This window comes from Sturnus vulgaris, chromosome 2, assembly GCF_052056855.1.
Source record: "Sturnus vulgaris isolate bStuVul1 chromosome 2, bStuVul1.hap1, whole genome shotgun sequence".
NCBI classification, from domain to species: domain Eukaryota; kingdom Metazoa; phylum Chordata; class Aves; order Passeriformes; family Sturnidae; genus Sturnus; species Sturnus vulgaris.
In genome coordinates, this window is record NC_142244.1 from 29,535,502 (window position 1) to 29,551,847 (window position 16,346).

Genomic DNA, 16,346 nt, shown 5'->3' on the forward strand with positions numbered 1-16,346 from the left:
CACTCTTCCATTATAAGACTCTAGACTAGGTGAGAACACAAATTGCCTTAAATGCTTAGATCTACCTCCCGTCTGCAAGAGATAAAAGTAGAGTGAACTGATCTGCTTTATTTCCTTTTCTGAACAACAGACAAGTCATTTGTGGCAAGAGCACCTAATGAAAAGATTATTTGATAGCACTGAACATAGAAGAAAAATCATTGTCCACTTCGTTTAGAGGCACAGCAATATGACTTTTGGGCATCCACATTTTTGACAGTTCTCAGAGAGTGATACAGGATTGCTTTCAGAAAGGTTTCCAACATGGACTTCTTTTGAAATACCACGATCTCACCTCTCCCACTGCACTGACAAAACATCACACAGCAACACCTATAGGATATAGGATTGAGTCAAACATGCGCTGTTTTCATGGAAAACGCCTAAATAATGACCCTCTCTCTATGGCATGGTAAGCTCTTACCTATGGGGGCAAGAAGGATTCTGAAGAGGTGATGAAAGCAAATCCTTGCTATCCAAATCCAACTTGCTTCAGGCAAAAATTCATTTTAGGCTTCTGTTTACCGAGACACAGCAGCACTGAACAGGAACAGTTGTCTGAGCATGACTATGATGTTGTAGACATTTCTCTCAGACCTGCATTTTGCTACCACATCTCACATCTTTCTCAACCTCAAGATGAGACTGCTATAGTGCACTCAAGCGGTTACATTTTAAATCAATCCAAAAAATATAATGTGCCATAGACCATTATGCCTCCAAACTTCCACCTTCCCCAATGGCAGCACGTAGCAATTTGAAAACAATCTCTATGGGATGAGAAGTGACAAGTAGGTTCCTGGCTCTGCATATGAAGAAAGGTGGTCTGACCTGTACAGCACACTATGGGCTTTGAGCCTTTATGACTGAAAGATTATCTTTTCTTGTCACATTAAAAATGTTGTAATTGGCATTTATTTTCAACACACATAAATAAAAGAGCACCTATCTGTGCAGCTTTCTGAAGTAAGTTTGAAAAAAAAAATTTGAACTGTGCATGTTTTGTGAGGCATTCAAACTTTCAATAATCTCCTTTCCTAGTTGCATGAACTTTAAAATTTTCGTTTGTCTTTCAAGGCTGCTCCAGGCTGATGCTCGCTAAATTCAGAACGCAGCCAAGTAACTCCACCAGCCATATCGCTGCTGCAGGAGACAGCCACTTTAGCATTTCCCACACTAGCTAGGGGTGATTAAAAGTCCTCAGAGTAAAGACAATTGTTAATTTTTTTTAACAAAATCAAAAGGGAGAGAAGTCCAGAAAAAAATTCAAGTTTTGTCTACAGAAATTTCTAGAAATTCAGAGGTAACAGACTTTTCAATTTAAAATGGGACTCAGTCATTTGAAACAAAAACACCCCACTAGCTTGAACCAAGAGGCTTCAAGTGCTCTCCAAGCACCTGGCACAGTTTAGCTACAGTGTTCAAATAACCAAGGGGTTTAGCATTAATTCATTTCAGAAAATGCTACAGCTGATTGCAGCACAAAGCTTTAACTACAGGCTTTTTGCACACAGGTACCCTGTAGACTTTCAGAATCTTCTTCACCTCTCCATCCAGTTTCAGAGAGAGCATGGAGTGAGGGAACAGCAACAGCCAATATCTCATAGATTCCTATCATTGTGAAGATCTGTGATGAGTAAGCTGAACACGAATATTGGAAAATTCCTTTATATTTTATCTAAAATAGCTCTTAAAGATAGAACACAAGAAAATTAAAGAACTCTCCTGGGGCAGCAGAAGGAAACTCATCAGGCTGTGGAGTAGTCTTCAGCTTTTCTCATCTCCCTGCCACTCCTTGTGATACCTACAAGGCCCTATCAAGTTAACAGATTAAGTGATACAACTTCCAGAGCCAGGAAGCATACAGGCAAGGAATACACTCTATTAAGCCACAGCTGTGTAAACAGGTGAACAAGACCGTTCCAATTTCTAGGAAATACAGAAGGTGAATCAAGGGTAAGAAGGGATCATCTCCAAGAAGCAAGAGGGAAGAGGAAATGTGCAGAACAGAAATGGAATGCTCAGCTAGCTAACAGTATGAATAAAGAGGAAAGAGTCTGTCAGCGTCAGAATTAAGTACAGTTCTATTCCTTTACAGTCTGCAAGGCACAACTTTGGGGCACTGTAACATGAAACACTTTCCACTCAGGCACACATGTTCATTAGCTGACCTCTCAATGCATTTTTTTTCCATGCTAGGAATGAGGAAAGCTGCTCATCAAACAGCAGTCAGAAAGCTGGACAGGGCTAGGATGAGCAACGGCCACACATATAATGCTCAGCAGGCTTCTGGAAGGGAGTGATTTTCCTCTCTCCAGCAAGGAAAGCAGGATGGGCAGCTTTCAGTTTCAAGAACCAATTAGACAGAAACTGCTATCAAAGCAATAGAGAGGGCCCTACCCTAGATGGGTTGAGAAACACCAGGTGGTATTATCTCAATCGCTTTTGCCAGTTTCAACAGTCCCACGCATTCCTTGTCGCTGAAGGTGCCCAGAGTGCCCTTTTCCAAGGCTCTTCCCACACACCTACCTGGACACCACACATAATTAAACTAAACTATCACCTAGACACCACTGCTACCTAAAAAAGTCACTTTTACGTAGTGGCTTGTGGAATAGCTACTAAAAGAGCAACAAACTCACAGACTTTATTCCTTCATGAACCACTTTTAAAGAGCCATCACACTCTTTGTGAACAACACACAGTAATATATGCTTACCAAGCTATTGTGCTTTCAGGAGATTTTACAATACAGAAAAAAAAACAGTGAATCTAAGAAGAAAAGAAAAACTTCAAACCCCAAGTTTGGCACTACTGTAACATTCTCCCACAGAGTCCAAAAGGAATTATTACAAGATTGTCCTTTAGATTTTGCAATCAAGAGTATGTGGTCAACATCAGAATTAGCTAAAGCAAATAAAATTGTCTTCCTCACCCTCCAAGTTGATAAATCCTGCATGACACTCACACATGGAGCAAAAAACTCTTCATGGCAAGTGTTAGCCAAGATATTATTTACTGCAGACCATCAAGACAATTGGCTACAGTTACAATAAGTACTGCTGTCTGCAAGGACTTGGTGTTACTTGAAACACTATTTCCTGAAAGCTAAGAGTAGGGGGAAAAAAAATAAATAAAAATCATTCTACAGTCATTAGATGCAAATTCTCAAACTGCAAACTTTGAGGCTTCTATTTTTATACTGACATTTTTGGTCATGCGTTGCACGACTACCCTTCATATTTCAGGATTATTTTTGCCCCATTTGAGAAACAAAGTGCATCTATAAGCAGTGCAAGAGCAACTAGGTGAAGAACAAAAGAAAACTTCAAGCTGCTATCTCTTTTCCTACTATAATGAGCAGGCTGATAGTATCAGCAAGTGGAAAACTGGAACCTTAGCTCCCTCCTTTTGAGGAACAGGCTTAACACAAGGAGTACATGCACTCTTTTTTTTCAGGGAAAGCCTACAAACCCAGTAACACAGACCTGCACAAAGAATACCCTATTTGAGAACTATTTCAATGTAGAAATCCATATGGTTGAGTGATTTCACAACCACCAAAATATAAAACTAGAAATAAAAATAGTCAGATTTCAGAAGACAGACGTACGTCTTGAAAGAGATACTTGAAGACCACTGTGGCAGAGATGTTAAAACCTTTGAACTGACAAAGCAAAGAGAGCAGCATGCATTAGAAGTCATCTTTCCCAACAGCCAAAGGAGAAGCAGCTGTTGGTAATCTCCCATCCTTCCATTCAAGGCTTCATTCAGTTACCAACTTCTGAGAACAAAGTATCGTAATTTCAATCTAATAAACTGCACAGCAAAGAGATGAAAAATCCTTGCTCACTCCTTCCTCCCCGTATACCTTGGGAAGAAGAGCAATCACAGTACGGTTCTAGTTCTGCTCCTCCCAGGAAACACAAGGAACAATGAACCCTCCTCCAGTATTTTATTAATCCTTTTCTCATCCGTTAGATCCATCCTTCCTAGATGACTGTTGCAGCGCTCAGCCAGGAGAAGCAATAGCTGCAAGACGTATCAGGGCAAGAGTGACTTCATCATTTGATTTCACCCCTCCCTACAAATGAGAGCACAAAGGCAAGTCAGGGTTTGCTTCCAAAAGACCGACACCAAGACAGAGGCACTAAAGATGTCCCAGACACTCAAAAGACACCAATCCATCAATTTTCACCTTCCTCACAAGGATTCTTTTGTCCCAGCTTTAACTCAAACTGGCTCAGAACATAACTAAGTATCAGGCTATAAATATACATCAAAATGAAAGAGCCGACCTAACTGTTCACCACATAAGCACTCCACACTGGCAATACACAGATTGCTACATCATGTCATAAGATGTTACCAAGACTCTGCTAACCAGAAAACCTTTTTGGACACCCTGGAATTTTTCTCACTTAAAAAGCAAAGGGAAAAAAAAATAAAGAACAAACAAACGGAAAATACACATACACAAAAAACAAAACAAAACCCCCAAAAAAGTTTACTTCCCAGGTTGTCTTACATGGCTGGATTAACTGAAAATAGAAACTGCACTTCCCACAGAATCCTTGATTGTGGTTCTCTCGCTTTGTTCTGACATTTTTTTCCAGACAGCAGAAGGACCAGGAGCACATGACTGGAGCGACTGGGGGGGGGGGGAGGTATCACAAATGCATGCGCTTTATGTTACGGCCTTTGTTTCTCCCTCAGTGTTATACATTTGGGATTGAATCATATTTGCAAACTTGTTAGTCTGCATCAGTTAGCACCCTCTTCACAAGCAAGCATCTGTCTAGTCTTTGACCTCAAATAAACGGGAAAGCACCACCAATGACCTTTCAAGAATCAAGCTGTAGAACCTGAATAAGACAAATTTAGTTGCTGAGTATGACAGGCTGAGATATCTTCTTGGTTTAGACAGACACCTGCAGAAATATTTATCAACAAGACCTGCTTTCCATTCCACAGGCACATAAAGTAAGCCAGTAAATTAAAATGGAGTCACCCACAGCTCTCCTCTGTACATATCAATAATCCTTAATATTAATGCTGGACCTGATCAAATCTACACTGTCGTGCTGCTAATATGGGTTAACTGCACCCATGGATTTTGGAGTGCTGCTGGCACAATGATCATGCAGATGCAAGGTGGACAGTCCCTGAGCCAAATGCTCTCTTCAAGGCTTCAGCCACAGCAGAAAACATTTCAGTGCAAAACAACTATTAAAATTTCTCATCTGTCGAAAAGCTCACAATCTCCCAGCGCTTTGGCATGAAACACACAAGCCTCTGCGATGGATGCAGGCAGGCACCCACAGAGCCATGTCAGGTGTGGCTTTACACAAATATCAAACAGATAAATCGAATGGGAATGCACACTGAGCACTCCTGGTCCCATAAAGATGTCATCCTGCATTTCCGTAAGAAAAAAGAAAATATCTCTAGAAACGACATTGTTCATACGAATCTGGAAGAACAATTCACTTATTAACGTGAACATATTCAAATCAGGAGTAAAGAAATTCCATATGATACACACATAATTGAGCTACAGCAGCTCAGAACTGGGCCTTTTTGTATCAGCAATGTACATTTGTTCAGGTTTAATTCATATTTTTAATTCACATAAACCAGTTAACCCCAACGGATAGAATACGAAGAATGGGCACACACTAAGCACGGTTTCTAACGTGTCTGTGCAGAATACAGCACAGGCCTCATTCTTAAAAATATTCCTCTGATCAGAAAATTGGAAAATAAATGCTAAGCTTGACATGTGAGCCCATAGAGTAGTTATCTCAAAATAAGCATTTTCTTATGCCTTCTTCTGAGCATTTTACCACAGCCTGGAGGATATTAGAGACACCTTTTGTAAGCTCCCCTCCCCCTTCCCTTTTTTTTTTTTTTTTTTTTTTTTTTAAATGAACTGGACTAAAAGGTGCTCAAGCCCTATCTACGGGTGCATGGAAAAACCTTCCATGCTCTCTCTCCTTCACAGCCAGGAGCGCTTAAAAAAACCCTCAAAAAACCACGTAATGAACGTGAATGTCACGGTCATACCTGTGTCCCCGCAATTCGTTTCCTCCTTTCGGTGGGAGGAGGGGAAAAATGAAAAGGAAATACAGGCTACGGAGCTCCGAATTCGTTTTACAAAGAGGGGAAAATGGCTTTTTAATGAGCCAGAGGCCGCTGGCAGCGACCAGGAGCTAAGGACGAAGACAAACCCACCGGGATTTTCCGTCCAGCAGGCCCCGAATGGAGCGGCGGCGTGCGCCTATTCAAGGTTAATGGGGGGGAGGGGGGGGGGCGGGGAAGGGGAGAGAAAGGAGCTGCCGAGGCCGGGGCTGGGTTTCCTTCGCTGCTCCCCGCTTGGGCGAAGGGAGGGGGGAGCCTCCCCGGCCCTCATCTCCCCACCCCAGGGGGGCAGGATACTCACGGCTGACTTTCATGCTGCCGAAGGCCGAGGGCTGCTGCACTGGCTTGCAGCTCTCCGCGAAGGAGGTGGTCCTGGGCCGCCCGGACATGGTCTCCCCCGCTCTGCCCCAACGGCGATCACCTCTCTCCTCTTCCAGCCTTCGCCCTCCGCCTCGCCCCGGCGGGCCCGCCTGCCGCTCCCTCGCTCGCTCAGCTGCAGGAGACGGGTGGGACGCGCCACATGAAACGCCGGGACTCCCCCTTCCCCTCCCCGGGGAAGCCCCCTCCCCTCTAGGTCTCTGTCGCCCGGCGGCTGCTTATTCTTCTCCCGCCTCCTCCTGCTCCTCCTCACACCACCATCCTTCCTGGCCGCACCGCTGGGTCCAAGAGCCGTCTCCCCCCGGCGCCGCTCCCGAGCGAGGGGGGTTCGCTGGGCCTCGCTGCCCCCACCCCGGGCGCCAGTCACATGGGGCGGAGGCTCGCGGCCTGGCTCCTTCGATCCCGCCGCCGCCGCGTTTCTCTCCTTTTATTTGCTTTATCTCTTTTTTTTTCCTTTTCTTCTTTTTCTTCCTTCTCTTCCTTCCCCGCTCCCCGTTCCTGTCTTTCCCCTTCGCCTCTGAGGGAGGCGGCAGGCAACGGGACTATTTTTTTCCACGGCGGAGGGATCTCGGGGCACCGCCGAGCGGAGGCGACGCGCAGACAAATCGCAGACGAATCGCAATAGGATCCGGTGGCGGCGGCGGGATCCGCGGAGCGCGGAGGGAGGTGAGGCGGCCGGGCGGCCTTGCTGCTCGCTGACGCTGCTGCTCAGTGCGGCGGTGAAGCGGCAATGGCTCCGGCGGTGCGGCCGCTCATTGCGCCCGCACGGGCAGCTGGCGGCGGCTCAGGTAGAGCACGCTGCACTGCGGGCGGAGGCCGGCAGCGACGGCACGGGCCATAACGGCGGTGGCTTGCCTGCTCCTCCTCAGCCCAGCTTCAGAGCGCTGGCAGTGGTTGCTGCTTTTGCTGCCGCTTCCCCAGGCGCCCAAGGCACGTAGGACTCGTCCGCCCGGCTCAAGTCTCCCGCCGGGCCCCCCTCCCCGTTCCTGCCGATCAGTCTCTTTGTCCCCGCTGTTCCCTCCGCTGCGTGCCGGGCTCCCGCCGCTGCGCTCTGTGCGTGCGCCAAAGCCGCGCAGCCGCCCGTACCCGCCGCCGCCCCACACTGCGGAGCAGCCGTAAGCGCCGTCTGTGAATACCAGGCCGAAAAACCCGGCGCGCCCGCGAGTCCCCGGCCCGAGGCCGTTACGGAAACGCCCGAGCCTTCTCGAGCCCAATCCTGAGGCCGTTACAAGAATGTCTGTAACTGGCCGGAACCAATCACAGAACCACCACAGGCGCGACCGATTCTTCCCGAAGTGAAACGGAGACCCAATCGGAGCACGCCGCCGCCGCCCTAGCAGCGCGGGCGGGCGGCCAATGGGAAGGAGGGCTCTCTTCCGGCCATCGCTGGGCCAACCCGAGTAGAGCCGAGGAGGGAGAGCTAATCAGGGGGCGCTGCCTCCGTCACCGAGGCCTGGGACGCCTTCAAGCCGCAGCCCGAGACGGAGAGCGGCCGCGGGCTGCGATTGGCTGGAAGCGATGAGGCTGTCTGCAGGGGACCAGTAGCGAGGCGCAGGGCCACGGGCGCGCTCGCTCCCGACGGGGCACGGCCGCTCACCTCTATGGAGGGGGTGGGGGGGGAAGGGAAGGGCAGCGTGCATAGGGAAAGGCAACGCGCATGCGCGAGCCCCCGCGGCCCGTCACACCGGGACCGTGCTTGGGGCAGCGCGAAAGGAAACCCGAAATTGCGGGGTTTGTGCCTAAAACCCGTCAGCCATAGGAGTGTTGCGGTTCTGCTTCATTGAGCCGTGAAAGAAATGGCACTGACGCGCACAGTGCTGTCATAGAATCATAGAATGGTTTGCGTTGGAACGGATCTTACATACTTTTCAGTTCTCAACCCCTGTCACAGGCAGGAACACCTTCCACTAAACCAGGTTGCTCAAGCCCATCCAACGTGGCCTCAAATATATCCAGGGATGGGCCATCCACAACTCCTCCGGGTAACCTGTTCCAGTGTCTCACCATCTTCGTGGTAAACTATCTAATCTAACCCTACCCTCTCATTTTGAAGCCATTCCCCTTTGCCTAGTCACGACAAACTCTGGTAAACAGTTCCTCTCCAGATTTCTGGGAGGAGACAGGAGGCAGGAACAGTCGCGGGTGTGGTTCACGAAGCGATTATGAACCCATTCTGCACAAACTGGGCCAAACAGGGGAAAGATGATCAAGGCTCTCGTGGAAAGTCCTCTCAATGAAGCTGTTGACAGAAAGGCTTCCACACAGGAAACACAGTTTGTATTGAGGCACTAAACACTCTCATTGTTACGTCCCGGTGCCACCATAGGTAGATTGAGCTTGGCCAGAGTTCCAGGCACTGTTAAGGAAGAACTTGTCCCTCTTCAGGCCTCTGGAGCATCCCTGGGGGCAGCGGCTCCCAGCCCTGGCACAGCCATCGCTGGAGTGCTGCTGCCTGCTGTGACCTAAGTGAAATTACTCAGCAGACATCAGCAAAAACTGAGCACCACTTGCTTATGCCATTAAAAAAAAAAAAAATATAGTGCTCTTGCCAGAATAGTTTGTACCACAAACAAAATAACTTGTACTAGCAGAAACATATTTTGCCAGAGACTAACAGCTAGCTGTTGTTTTCAAGGTATTAAAATATTGCTAGATTTTCTTTTTTTGCATCCCTGTTCTGAACACCATTGCTTTGTGACCAAACAAAGACCTGGCCAAAGGCAGCTAAAATTTATCCTTTACAAGAGCTGTTTTCCAAAGCAAAAAACAAACCTAGTCTCTCAAAATGGTCCTGTTCAGCATTTTGCTTGCCCCGGAGTGCTTGGCTTGCTGGAAGCCTTTTTTTCCTGCCTCATAAATGATTTTACCTACTACAAAGGCCACGAGACTGTTTAAGCTTTGATCCTTCAGGATCTACGTGTGCAGCTCTGTACAGCTGGGAACCTGGCAGGGGAGGTCATGTACCCTAGCACAGGAATGGTACTGCAGCCACCCCAAGCCACCCTACCATATTCATTGTTCCAACCCCACTCTGAGACACCACTGTGTCAAATGTTGCGCAGACACAGCTTCAATGAGCTGCCAACAGTGAAAATTACATTTTCTCTCCTGTTTGGCAGAGCTGTTTTAAAAAATCAGGGTTATAGCTTGGGTTAGTTCTCTGAAGAGCATTCTTACATAAAACAACAAAACAGATATGCCACCAGGCAGTGGCCAGCTCTCTTCTACCTGAAACGTATCACCAGGCATTCCAGTCATTTTTTCTAGCTGTGGGCATCAAAATGCTAACACAAATCACATTTTCTTTTTTTTTGACAAAGTTCTTTCAAAATACTACATAAACAGGAGAACTGTCTTAGGAGAGACAGCCAAGCTTTGTTTCTTAAAAAAGTTGGCGGTCTGAAAAACAGCAGGTGTGGGAGGGTGAGCTCTTTGCTTTTCAGCATTTGCTGCTACTCATGATAGTAGTAAATAAAAATCAGACTGATGCATCATTTATTCTGATGGTGCCCATTAGAGAAATGTCCCTTAAAGCTTTGCAATGAGTCTACAACCTGACAATAAAAATGGGAAATCAGCATCGTTTACTTACAGAGAACAAGCTACTTCATGAAAATAACTTTGTGCTTGTCCTGCTTTATCTGGTATAGCCATTCTCTAAAATCACCCTGTTTCCTCTTCAATATCAAAGTAATCTATATCAAAACCACAACGTGGTTGCTACTAATAACACTTTTCTGAATACCAAGCCTATCCATCCATGGGGGAATGCATATTACAAAAATTCCAGCTGCAGTACTTCATATTTGGCAATCCTGCACATATTTCCATGTCATAATTAAGCAACCAAGTCTTCCAAACCTGTCCATTCAAGTTGTAGCATCTTCTCATCCACCAGGAAACCACAAGTCTGTCTGAAAAGAAATCTGTGATGTATTTGATGTATTTGAGGGTATGGAAAAGCATAAAGCACCTCCAATTTCTGTTAGGCTTTTCATAGACTCTTTCCTTAGCTAAGACTACTCTCAGAAAAAGCCTAAACACACAATAAGGGCATCTATTAAGCTTCATCTTCAATTTCAAAAATGGACTGATAATTAAAACCATTTGTGAGAGTCATGAGTGAGCAAGTTGTTTTTTTAGACTGAAAGATTCTCTTTTGACAACATTGCAAAGTCCATATTTATTTTTGGTCCCTTGGCTGATGAAATGACCTCCCTTTAGAATCTGCAAATATAAATAGAATTGACGTTTTAATGGTCAGTTTTCACAAGCTATCATAATCCAGCATCTCAAGCATCAATATTGTTCCGAATCTGGGGGCATGGAGCAATTTTACATCTGCCGTGTCTCTATAACGTGCAAATGCCCAAGGAGGTTGCCTGAATACGTGAAGTGCCCAAATTACTGAGGTGTTATCTCTCTGAAATGCCATAAGGTGGCAGTGAATTGGAAAACTGGTACAACTGGGTAGAGCAAAGCTCTAAGGAGCTCAGGAGAAGAGTAGGGGAGGGGTTTTGTTTGCTTGTTTGGGGTTTTCATTTGTCTGTTTGCATTTCATATATCAACAATAAACTTCAATTATTCTAATCAAATACTGAATAGGCCTGCTCCAACAGGAACCAGTGGACATGTTCCTGCACAGGAACTCCTGCTTTTTTCTTTCTCCATTGCTTCCTTTTCAAGTGATCAGCAGGAAGATTTTTTGTTTGCTTACCTTGCCACTCTTACTGGGTCATTCCACCAGAAGGCACGGTGAGAGGCCTACCTCTTGCTAGTCTGATAAGGATGCAGTCATTCAAGGCTGTTTTGAACCTTGCTATGCTAGAAAATCTAAATTATATTAATGTATCTACCCGTCTTGTATCTAACTCCTTAATATTGCCAAGGCAATTATCCAGAGAACAATTTAGTGAGACATTGTAATGGTTTATCTCTTGTTTGATTGGCATGGGCAAACTCAATAGTTATGGTTGAACTTTAACTTTGCTTTTTCTTTTTCCCCAGTGGAAAATCAGAGATTCTAACAGTAACAAATTTACCGATTGGCCAGGCATTAATGATTAAACAATAAATCCCAAAAAGTGGTTTTGATTTTTGTCCCAGAACAAAACCTGAAGGAATCCATGTTTAGAACCTATCAGTTGCATTCATGTTTCTGAGCAGGACAGAAGTTTTTAATCCTGAGAACCCACTATTTTGCAATCACTTCCTGTCACAAAATATGTCATCACCAACAATTGCTTCAGAAGACAGCTGATGTTTTGCTGATCTGGGTGTCTGTGGGTGATCCTAGTCCTTGCAAGGCGCCAGGTAAGTTTGCCAGAACCAATAAAGCCGAGTGGTCCAAACAGTTCAATGTAACAGCAGCTGCAGATTTGTAGTGGAGGTGAATGAGCAGAGACACCAAATAGAGGTTCATGGCAATATTGCGATATGTGGAAAACATCAGTGACTCAGTACACAAGCAGATGCATCCTTCTGTGGAATTAAGTTATCCCTGCTGATGTTCTGCACAAGTTTAAGGTTTGTTTTATCCATTGGCTCTTGACAAAAGCATCAAGTTTTCCCATGATGCCAGAAGAACATCTTGTTCAGCTGGACAGTTGTCTTTGCCCTAGAATTTGTCTGACCACACTGTCTTCATAGATAATCCTGGACAACAATGGTGCCCAGAGCCAGAGAAGCTCTATGTCTAATGAGCTTTTGACAAGTCTTCCAGATTCTTACTTTCAGGAAAGCAAGATCTATGCCCATTTCCTCAGGAATGTTAAAGGGTTTAAATTTAGAAAAAATGTTGGTCTCTTCTGCGAGTATCATCTCTCTCACATTAGATTCAGTCAAGCAGCCCAAGACTGACATCCCTTTGCTCTCTCTGTGCTACAGTTTTGGTGGAAGGCCCCATGAACGTTTTCCTGCTCCCCTAATCAACTTCCAAACCGGCTGTTGAGGACACTTTCAAAGTAATGAGAATTAAAGCCAACCTGATTCCTGAGACCTTCAGTTCTTTTGAGAAAATCTTAGAGGGATAGACAGACTTAACTACAGCCCCAGGCTTGGGACTACTCTTAAACTGGATCTTGATAGATGTATGGAAGAGGCATGTGCAGCAGAGAAGAGCCAGTCACTTTCCAAGTGTTGGGGGTTGAATTGTTCCCTTTTCTTTCTCTGGAATTTCTCCCATTGTTATGCTAAGTATTTGTATTTACCTTAGAAAAGTATAATGTTCTCTCGCAGGGGGGTGGGTGGAGGTGGGGGGAGACCGGAAAAGGAAAGGGGGGAGAGGGGTCTGGAGCGGGCTCTCTCTGGCTCTTGCTTGGCTCGTGGAGGGAGAGGAGGATGGCCCGTGCTCCGAGCTAGCAGCTCTCCTGCCACCCCACATTTCCTGCCGTTGGACATCGCACTGCTGCTCTCCCACCTCATCCTACTACCTCCGGACACTGTGCCGAGCACCACGACCGACACCGTGAGGGGGGAGCGGCTCCTCCATCCCTCTCACCCCTGGGCCACTGCCGCCATCACCCAGCCCCTTCAGCTGCGCGGGACCTGCCCTGCCCACAGCACCGGGAACTGAGCACAGGGAGAGGGCCTTGGCCAAAAGGGACTGGAACTGAGCTATACTGTTCTGTTTTGTTGTCAATTTTTATAGCCGTTGTTGTTTCTTTTGTTTGCCTTGTTAGATATATTAGTAAAGAACTGTTATTCCTATCCCCATATCTTCTGCCTGAAAGCCTCTGATTTGAAACTAAAATAGTTAAAAGGGAGGGGGTTGCACTCTGCATCTCAGGAAAGGGGTTCTCGCCTTTCCTTAGAAAATACCTGTCTTTCAAACCGAGACACCAAGTCAGCACAGTGACCTAGAAGTTGTACAGGGAACCAGGCACAACAACCAACAAGGGAGATTTTTCTCAGCTTCCTCCTTCAGACAGCTGGGGGATATTGCGCCAGGGTGATGAGTTTTATTGTGCCTGCTCACAAACGCAGGAAGGGGATTTGCTAGTTCCTATTGAAATAGTTTTTGGAAAGAAAGCACTGCACATGGTGCAAGGTGCCAACAGGAGAATAGATGTTTGCATCACCCAAGAAACAAAGAAAGCAGCAATAGGCCTGGTGAAGCCTGCCTAGAATGCTGTCCTTGCGGAAGGGCTCTCTGCAGAACAAAATTACTGTCTTTAACTGCAGTGAAATGCTCATCCAGCTCTTGCTGTTGCAGCTGTTTTTACCCTGGCTGAAAATAAATGCATGGGTTCAGGTCTCCCCAGGACAGCCAGCTCTGCAAGGGAGAAAGAGAACAATAGTGCTTGGTGGGTTAGAGCAAACTGTGTTATAGTACATCTTCAGATAGAAGTAATTGCTCTGCAGTAGACAACACATAGTAAAATGGTTGAATAGAGCCACCAAACCTTGGTCATACATCAGCTACAGCAGTGACCTTGTACTGTTGTGTCTTGCCTAGGAACTGGGGTCTCTAGTTTGCAGCCCTGAATTAAAAGTGGTGATTCTCTTCAGAACATGGGAGAAAATGCACAGCTAATTATAAACTGGCAAAAAATGTAACCGTATTTTCATTTAATTCATTGAGTTTTTGCCAAGCACTCTAATTGATTTAATGATCCGTGTCCCTGGCTGCTCACTAATCACCATCACATACTACTTCCTTCATCTTTGTCTGGCAAATGGTTACTAATTGTTGCTGCATCTTGCATTGTACATCTGGTGTTGACAGCTGTCCTTGCCCTGAGATGGAGAGACAGCTGTTTTTAAATGGAGAGCTCTCTCTCAAATATCTAAAAACATCTGGGAAAATATGGCACTGAAACTGAGCTATCAAATACAAAAAGTTAGCAAATATGTGGACGTGCTAGAGGGTCTGCAAACACAGAACTTAAAAGTAAGCACGGGAATCAGAAGAAAGAAGACTCTGCTATGTCTTTGAAACACAAGTCCTGGGTGTTTCCCATAAAACATGGCTCCCCTAATTCCCTGTAGACTGCTTGACATCTTTTACACTCTGCACACCTCCTAATTTGATCAGGCTAACAACCCATGTTGGTTTTGCTTCAGCCTCTTAGACATAATTCAAAAGCCTTTCTAAAAGGCAGGATTCAGGATCAGGCAGCAAGGTCTAACTGGCTGGAAACAAGAAACCAGCAGCATGAAAGCACCAAAAAGCCCTAGAAATCAATGGAAACAATTGCATTCCTTAAAAAAAACAAGCCAAACCAATCTTTTCCAGAATCTCTTTTCCTCCTGAACATTTTGTGACCGTGATTGTTACGAGGAACCTATTTTTTTCCTCTCCCTGTTTATTTTGTGTATTTAGCAGCACTGAGTGTACAGTCCATTGTTTTGCTAATGGTCAGCAAAGCTTATCTCCTGATCGAGCCCAGCCGCTATTGCTCACATGCTGTTCTGCAAGACTTGGATGAACTCTCCTCTCAGACCCTGCAGAGGCTGCAAGCCAGCAGCATGAGCAAGGCTGGACTCAACAGGCAATAGTGAGCAGGCATGTAAGGACACAGAAAGGAAATGGGTGAGCTTAAACAGGTTAGTGTGATTGGAGCAGAAGACACTACAAATGACCCCTAAGAAAAGAGTTTGCAAGCAGAAAAGGCCTGGCAGAATTAACAATGCCTTTTTATAAAGGAATCATTTCAGGACATCTGACTTAAGAGAAGTGCCACATTTATGTATTTTTAATTGGACTGGATTTAAGCCATATCAAGCTGATGATGCCATTCTGAGTTCAAAAGGATATTCTCTTTGCCTCATAGCACAGGTACAAGGGCACAATGCAATTAACAGGAAAGGCGGCACTTTCAAAAGCAGTAGAAGGATTGTCTTTAAATAAAGCAGTTATTTTATATTACAGGCACTTAAAGCAGAAGTTTGCTGTAGTCACTGGAAGGTGAGACACTTCTCCAGGAGATTATTCTAATTCTCAAGTGTGGTTGCTTTTAAACTGCCTCTAGAGGAGCCTCTCTTCTCTATACTCATGGAAGGACTCTAGAAAGACCTGGTAAGTGGCCTCTGGAGTAAGAAGCCTCCCATGAGGTGAAAGGAAGACAGTTACATTTCTAACTGGACTCTGAAAGTCACTGATGCAGGATATCACTGATGGAGAACAATCTGGGTAACACTGATCCCTTTTTTTGGTAAAGAGTGCTGTTTGGAAACATGCTGTTTGAATTCAAATCGCTCTCTAAGTGTGGATGTATGGGAACATTTATAAAATACTCTGAAACATCTTGCTCTGGGCACAATAAGGATCAAGATCTTGAACTAGAAACCAAGGGTCAAGCTGTTTAATCATCTCCTTAAAGCTCAAGAGTGCTTCATCCTGACAAGAAGAAAATCAAGCAAGGGTGGCAGGAGGCGTGTGTGGATGAGCAAAGAGGTCATGACTACACTCTGACATAAAAAGGAAATGCACAAAAGGTGGAAGCAGGGATAAGTAGCCCAGGAGGAAGCCTTATGGGTGACACTGTCCTTCAGCAATCCCAGGCCCCTGAGCAAGGGGGCCAAAAGTGCTGAGGAAATTGAATAATGAGGAAACTGGAAAGGCCACTCTTTGAAAGATCACACTGATCAGGAGAGGTTCCTGAGGCCTGGAAGAAAGCCAAAAGCCACTCCTATCTTCAACAAGGACAAGAAGGAGCATCTGGGAAATTGGAGTCTAGTCAGCCTTACCTCAATCCCTAAAAGAAAAATGGAGCAAGAAATCATGGGACCCATTTCCATATACATGAAGAACCAGGAGGTGATCAAATGAGGTCAGCATGGGTTTA

At 45.5% G+C, this 16,346-nt stretch overlaps 1 protein-coding gene across 2 annotated transcripts in view; it reads right to left on the minus strand.

The window, feature by feature from the left end:
• Positions 1-7,789, minus strand: part of GSK3B (glycogen synthase kinase 3 beta) — a 150,643-nt gene extending 142,854 nt beyond the window's left edge. For both annotated transcript variants that reach the window (XM_014888881.2, XM_014888883.2), the window contains exon 1: positions 6,482-7,789. In XM_014888881.2, coding sequence (XP_014744367.1) covers positions 6,482-6,569 — 88 coding nt within the window. In that variant the 5' untranslated portion in view covers positions 6,570-7,789. The remainder of the gene's footprint in view (positions 1-6,481) is intronic.
• Positions 7,790-16,346: the final 8,557 nt, after the last annotated feature.